The 7,723-nt window shown below is 39.0% G+C and overlaps 1 protein-coding gene across 1 annotated transcript in view; it reads right to left on the bottom strand.

Annotated features, from left to right (window-relative positions):
* Window positions 1-2,002: 2,002 nt before the first annotated feature.
* uqcrc2a (ubiquinol-cytochrome c reductase core protein 2a) overlaps window positions 2,003-7,723 on the bottom strand; it is a 12,003-nt gene continuing 6,282 nt past the window's right edge. The window contains exons 3-14 of the mRNA XM_020619865.1: window positions 5,647-5,796; window positions 5,286-5,350; window positions 5,110-5,166; window positions 4,867-4,991; window positions 4,534-4,631; window positions 4,303-4,360; window positions 3,847-3,942; window positions 3,557-3,756; window positions 3,353-3,433; window positions 3,177-3,253; window positions 2,903-3,056; window positions 2,003-2,585 (exon numbers count right to left, since the gene is read on the bottom strand). Coding sequence (XP_020475521.1) covers window positions 2,502-2,585; window positions 2,903-3,056; window positions 3,177-3,253; window positions 3,353-3,433; window positions 3,557-3,756; window positions 3,847-3,942; window positions 4,303-4,360; window positions 4,534-4,631; window positions 4,867-4,991; window positions 5,110-5,166; window positions 5,286-5,350; window positions 5,647-5,796 — 1,245 coding nt within the window. The 3' untranslated portion in view covers window positions 2,003-2,501. The remainder of the gene's footprint in view (window positions 2,586-2,902; window positions 3,057-3,176; window positions 3,254-3,352; window positions 3,434-3,556; window positions 3,757-3,846; window positions 3,943-4,302; window positions 4,361-4,533; window positions 4,632-4,866; window positions 4,992-5,109; window positions 5,167-5,285; window positions 5,351-5,646; window positions 5,797-7,723) is intronic.

Below are 7,723 nucleotides of genomic sequence, written 5' to 3'. Positions count from 1 at the left end.
GAAGACGTGTCTATGTAGAAATTAAGAAAAACAGCTCCTCCTCAACAGTTTTTGACCAATCAGATAGTAGCACCTTTTGATATAAATATTGTATACCGATAAGTTGAGAGTAGTCTTTTCCTTTTTTCCTAAATAGTGAAGATCCATGTGCACATGCTTATTTTGATATGTTAATGTATAATAAATTTCACATAGTGAAATATATATCTTTTCATTAGTCTTCTCTTTTCAAAATAAAAGAACTTTTCTCACAGTTAATGTCACTTGTTTACACTTTTTATTTTGGGAGTATTAATAGGTACTTTATGTAAGCTATTTATATTGTATTTCATATGTTCAGTTCATTTTTTGCATTTGTTTCTTTAATTCTTTCTAAGTATTTTGAATGTGCAATTGCTTTATTTAAATAAAAGAATGTCCAAGATTACATTACATTTCTTATGAGTATATACACTAGCAGTGGAATTTACTGCGATGCAACGGGCGCCACCTGAAATCTTGCCTAGGGCCAAATTGGTTAGGGCCGGGCCTGTGTTTAGACACCAGAGAGAGACGTGTGCCTGTGGATGTGCTAATCGTGCCCCTTGCTATCCTTTCATAGGTATGTTGTGTTACTGCACTTCAATTTTAACTCTGCGCACAGTTGTGTTGGGGAAGGTAGCCAATTTCTATTTAGTTGAATATGTTTATTGAAAATGTATATTTCATTTCATAAGAATGCGCATGTGTAATATACTGAATGTGTGTTAGAGTATTCATAGTTCACCCTGTTAGTTATTTTATTGCCCATGGTTAGTAGTGTTTTGATATGGGTATAGGATTTGTAATGTGTTAGATATTTTGAGAGCAAGTAGAAAGTAAATGGGCAAGGAAAAAAAACGCTGGATAACACTGGTGTGGACACCAGAGAGAGACATGTGCCTGTGGATGTGCTAATCGTGCCCCTTTCTGTCCTTTCATAGAATAAACTTCAAACCCTGAAGCCCTGTGTGTCCGACCTGTGATTCAGCCATCTCACAACCATTACACTGATAATCCAAGATTATAATGTTCAAATATATATAAAGGAGCATTTGTTTTGATACTTTATGTATATTTAGATGATATCTTTGTTCAACAACTTCAGCAACATTTGGAATCTGCACTCTTGGTGCTTGTAATGGACTATATTTACATAGTGGTCTAGCTAGTGTTAGGGTGATTTTTATTTTACACACATGAATGGTTTTACTTTATAGCACACATAAGTTTACATACTTACAGTATATGTCACAGTTATATTTACATAGTTACATAGCTTCCTATTTGTTCACTGAACCACTGGTTAATATTTACTGTGTTAGTCACTGAAGCGCTGTTCAACATTATAGTGTCTTGTCCACTAAATTACTGAATCTCATTAGATTTACAGCTCCGGCTAAGGGAGTCCACAGTGAATTTATTATCACCATCGGGCTAGTGGAGCCAGGGGAGTTACAGTTCACTGGGACTCCAAGGTTAGTTAAACAGAGATTAGATCTGGAGGCTAGTGGGGGAGAAAGCTTCAAAGGTAGGAACATTATGCACCCCCACACACACAGGCAGAAGAGTTTTAATTAGTGAAACAGAAAGTAATGCCTAATATGGAGCAGTTAGTTGGAAATAAAGGAAGAAGTGAGTTGTATGTAGAAATTAAGGCAGTATAAGTATTCCTCTCCTTCCTAGGGCGCTGTCTACGATGATTGGAGCAGAAAGGACGTTGGGAGGACAGACAGATTGAAGGACTAATAACGGGAGAGTTAAGTCTAAACCACAGCTTCTCCCCAACAGTTTTTGACCAATTAGATAGTAGTACCTTTTCATACAAATATTGTGTACCGACCAGTTAAGGACAGTCTTTTCTGTTTATCCTAAACAGTGAAGATCCATGTGCACATGCTAATTTTGATACGTTAATGCATAATAAATTTCACACTGTGAAATATCCTTTTATTAGTCTTTTCAAAATAACACGCCTCACACTAGTTTTACTCAAAATATCACTTAATATTTATTCTACCACAGTTATATCTACACCTACTTATTGCACAAGCTAAAACATGGATGCATGCGCATTTAGGATTTAAGGCAACTGTCAATGCTTGCGTTTGTGTTAGGGGTCCCCCTATCGGTAAAGGAATGGAACAATATATTTGGTTACTAAAAATGCTTGCTGGCTCATTAGCCTTTATACCCTAACACCTCTGACACAACACTAAAACTCTGGATTTACTCCAAGATACACATTAAAACAACAACCAGCTGTTGTTGCTGTCATTTCTTTAATTTACAGAGATATACAATTTGCAAAAAAAAACAACAAACATTTCATTTATGATTTTCTGACTCCTTGTTGGTGCTGACATTACAAATGACTGGTGACATCAAATGAATGGTTGCAGGAGGCCGTGGCTTTGAGGTCCTCTTTCTTTTTGAAGCAGCCAGGTACAGATTGGCCAAGTCAGTGGTTCTTGTTCTTTATTTCATACTTCATCCACAAATGGTGTATTAACAAGTGGTCCGCTAGCAACCATGGTCTTCTTGCCGTCCACAAATATTTTTGCAGCCTTTAAGGAAAGGACACATTTGAAGTCTTTAATTCACTGTTTAGTCATTTTTTATAAGCACTAAAGCAACACTAAAATTAATAGTTATTTGCAGCCCTATTTATTCATCACAACTGAAACAACACAGTTCTATTTGCTACAAGTACACAAGTATAAAAGCAAAAAATTCAAGTGCATGCATATATTAATGTTTGTCTTCAAGCAAAGGCTTCCTGCATTTCATACAACATGGATTAAAGTTGAATAAAAGATGTATATTGGAGGAAACACAAAATGAATGAATGTCCCAACACCACCTCCACAGTGAAGAGACTCACCTTGACCAGATCATCTTGAGTGATATTTTCTATAGTCTGGAGAACTGTTTCAGGGAGCTGGTACGCTGTAGTGGTCAGAGCCTGAGCACCAATCTCCTCCAACAGGCCCTCAGAGGTCTCTATTGACATCAGATACTCTGCTTTCACCTGGTTCCTATGCAGATGCCAAGCACAACAGATTCTTCTGAACTGTCTCCCAGCACAGCAGCTCGGTGAGAACTGCACCTGTAACAACTACATCTGCTATGAAATGCCTTCTTCCCGTTGAACTCACTTTGCTCTGGTGATGTCAGCCTCTGACACATTTCCCTCTGCTACACTTTTCACTTGGGCAATGGCAGCTTTGATCACCTGCACAGAGGATGGCAACAAGACCAAATTCAGTGATTCTGGCACCTTTACTAATTTTAAATGAGGTTACATTTGTCTTGAAAGGAGTTTGGCAGTCACCTCTCTTGCAGTGTCAGCTTGTGCAATAGTATAGATGCCAAACAGTCCAGAGTCAGAATATGAGGCATTGAAGGCTGTGGCCTGAAAGACAACCAGCAGTCATCTGACATTAAGAGGCTGCACTCTCTAATGCTATTCAGTAAAACAGAGTAAAAAACACAACAGTTAAATGAATTTATAGTTCATTCTCTTTTTTTAACTCACATCAAATGGCTGTGTGGTAGCTTTGGCAATACCCTGGGTCAGTTTGCTAGTGATGTTTGAGCCCCTCTTTACATGTGGCCCAGCTCCCAGGACCCTTTGCAGCACAGTGAACGCACTGGCCTCTGCACTACCTGCCACACCACCCTCGCTGGCAATCAGCGTATGTACCAGGTCGTCATTGTTCTGCACTCGTATCTCACCTAAACACATAACACAACACTGTCATGACAACATCAACAGTGGTGAATCTTTGAAGTGTGTTAATGCAGCTATTGAACACAAGTTTTTACATCCACGGTACACAGATTTAACCACAGGTGCTCCAGCTCCGCTGCAGACGCTCAGGAATCCCTCACCCAGCTGCCTCAGCACAGAGTGCGTCACCCCTGGATACATAAATCATATAATACTAGCATTAATGTACACCTAAAGTGGAACACAGAGTACCTTCACCACATTATTCCAACACAAAAACTTCCATAATAGCATGATGTGTCATTAGTGAGGCCAACCCTTATAACAATTGCTTGCAGGCAAAATCCTAACTGGCCTTTGAAGCCAAATTTAACAGTTCAGTTCAGTGTAAACACACACACAGAGTTTTTACTTCAACGAGACTGTTATGACATCACAGAGCCAACTAACCCTTAGTAACCTGGATCCTTGATAGACACAACCTAAAGAGAAAGAAGAGCAGCTGCAATGAACCAATGCAGTCAGAATAGATAGCACTAGTAGACACTCACCTAGTCCTATAAGAGCCATTCTGCCAGCGGTGAAATTGTCTTGAACAAACGACTGCAGCTACAGAGGGAGGAGGAGGAGGTGTGTAAGAGCGATGTGTAGTCTAACAAATACTAGTCCTGATATTCACACATCTTGCTAACTAACTTGCTAACTGTAGCTCACTTCCGTCCAAGAATGCACAATAAATTATTTTTCTATGTAGAGAAAAACAGCTAAACAAATATGCATACCTGTTTAGGGGAGATGTGACCGACCATGTAGTCAGGGCAGTACAGAGAGTTTGACAGGGCAGTTTTGTACGCTGCTTCATGCAATTTCTCAATGATACCTGAAGGACAAATTGAAAAAAAACCTAAATTGTAACTAAGGAGAACTGGACACCAAGGGTAGATCCAAGCAACTCAACTGAAAAACATGCTTCATAAATTTTAACCTCCATCAAGTTTTACTGACAATACAAACATCAAATCAAATAATGTAATGCGTTGATCCCACTGAGATCGACAGCCTGTTCTGCAGCTACAAACTTGTCAAACAGGTCCAGACATGCTCTTGATACAAACCTATCTGGGGACACTGCTGAGCCAGAGCCTTGTCAGTCCTCACCCTGGATGTGAGTTCATTTAGCTCCCACAGCCTGAACTCCTGAGCTGTGATGATGTTGACCAAAAACTCCAGTAATGATTCGCTGGACATAGGAGTGGGAAGACATACTGAGGCGTGGCCTTAGTTAATAAAATGCACATAAAACACTGGAGTAAGTAGAAATAACATCACAGGCTTGACACAACTATAAGAGCACTCACAGGTGATCTCTCAAACAATCTGCAGCATAGACCATGGTCTCTCTTGATGATGTCACACTGCAGGTAAACAAGAAGGCAGCTGGTTCAGTGTGGTGGGCTGTGGTTACACTGCTGTTCTCCTGTTTATTTATAGCAGTCTGTCATTGTGTGCATGTGCAGAGAGAAGCCTCACTGACCTCAAGCTACCCCCGAGTGCTTCTACACCGCGACAGATCTTGAAGGCAGACGCCCCCTTAGTGGTCTACAACAGAAGAAAAACATCTGAATTAAACATTTGCATGTGAACTGAATGTAAACTAATGAGGACTGAGATACTGCTTTGAAAAACTGCAGTATATTAAATCTGTGTTCTTAAATTCATGGTCATAACTGAAATGCGATCACTTGCTCTAGTTTACCAGATAGCATCTTCGCTATAGTACGTCAGTGTGAGTACACATAAAGCTAAATGAAGACAATCATAACTGTAATTAATTTAGCTATTACAGAATTTGTTTTCCCTGAAAGCATTATACATTCACATCATTCACATATTACCAGGTTTGCTGCTAGTCGGAGCACATGAGAGACACCTTGGTTGTCCGGTGTCTCGTAGCGACTCCCAGCTTTCACGAACACACCCACGCTGGACAAGGGGGAGTAGTTCTCCAGTGATGCTATCACCAGACCGTTTGGGAGCTTGGAAACCTGAAGCAGAAAAGGAAAATGTTACCGGAAACTTTAACATATCAATTTTCCTGTGTTTTGTTTCAGTTATGGTTCAGTGTCTTAGATTCTATATTGTAGCGTTTTTGAAGCCTTGGAATAGTTATTTATAGTCCATGGGCCAAGCCAGAATTTGGTACTACGTAAAGTGGCAAAATCCCTTTGGTACCAGTTTGTTTGTAGAGTCCATATAAGTACTTTGAAACATGATAACCATTTCAAATGAGTAGCTTTATTAATCTTTTTGGACAATCATTATTTTTGTCATTATCATCCTACAGTATCTGCACAGCAGGTTTCTATGAAGTCTATTGTAAGAGGTAGCCATACATGCTATATGTTGATTTTTTAAGGACAGTCAGGGCTATCCATATCTGCCACAATTTGACATATTTGTTGTATACGTTTTATATTAGCCTTCATATTAAAGAAAACATTGTTTGCATCTATTAAATTGTTATATTTGTATATCTGTCTCAAAACATATTGATATTAGTGGGGATACCTTTTCAGATATGGATAGCCAAGACTCTCTATAATCTGATGATATCAGAACCATGGTGGTGGGACAATCCATGACCTAGCAAATTGACAAAAATATGTATGAACAGTATATGAAATATGAAATATGCAACAACTGGAGCTAGTTTCAAAACCAGATTAATCCACCATACTTCATTGTACAGATAAGCCAATAGTATCATCGAAAAAAGTTGAGTCTTGCTGTTTATTTCGATATGTGTTATATAGCCTTGGAGGCTACAAGCACTTTGCACCATATTCAGCTATGACTCAGTGTAAAAATGAGTGAAGAAATATTGTTTAACTTGTTTAATTGTATGCATTTTCAAATGAAGATTACTCTGACCATCTTTGTTCTACAATCAAGGTACTAGCGTCACTGTGAAGCAGAAAGTCCACTCTTTCATTTGATACCCATTTTCTACAACAACAACTTCGTGAGTAATTAAAAAAGACTGATGAGTGTGTGAAGATGCAGAGAGTGCAGGAAGGCTGAAATTTCATGGGATTTCAAAACCACATTACTTCTCTACTTTGTTGCACAAACTAGCATTTATACAAATTGGAAACAGCTAGTCCTGATGCTATTTTTAGTACCACATATTTAAATGTTCCATGTTCTTGATATACCTGTATTTCTGTTATTTTCAGAGCAATGTACATCAGAGAATAGAGAATTATGGCAGAACAGAAGCCAGATTGTTTAATACACTGTTCGGATGATGACTCTAACCTTGTGACACCTACGAATATAGATTCATGGAACACATTACTCAGAGCAGCTAAAATAAGAGGCTACAGCCCCATCCTTGATCTTGCTAAAGACCTACCTGAAGGTAGCATACCATCAGTATTGTATCACAGGAAATGTCATAGCATCTTCACTATGAAGAAACTGCTTGACAGCATCCTTGCAAAAGAAAGTTCTGCAGAAAAATCTCTCACAGAAGAGACAAATGTAGCAAGTATTTGAAAGGTCAAAGGACAAAAGAGAGCCTGACAAAATGCAGAGAGTTGAGAGCTGATGATACAATCAGGAGGGCAGCTGTCAGGAAAGGTGACAACAGAATGCTAGCCATAGTCAGCCATGAACTAGTAGCAGCTGAAGGTCATTATCACAGATCCTGCTACAGGGTGTATACAAAGGATCCAAGTACAGACATAGACAAAGGTGAACTTAATTTGGACCAAGCAGAATGTCATTATGAAGCAGCAGAAAGAATGGCACTCTCCAAAGTTTTTGCATACATTAGGGAAGGACTGATTGAACATCCTATAGTGGTACCATTCACAGACCTGGCCTCTAAACTGGTGACAGAAATGGCTGAATGTGGTTTAACACAAGTGGCACCTTCTACAAAGAAACACTCGCAAGTTGAAGCTGAAA

The sequence above is a fragment of the Monopterus albus genome, unplaced genomic scaffold (assembly GCF_001952655.1).
Source record: "Monopterus albus unplaced genomic scaffold, M_albus_1.0 scaffold227.1, whole genome shotgun sequence".
NCBI lineage: Eukaryota > Metazoa > Chordata > Actinopteri > Synbranchiformes > Synbranchidae > Monopterus > Monopterus albus.
This window is presented reverse-complemented; position numbering and strand designations above follow the sequence as displayed.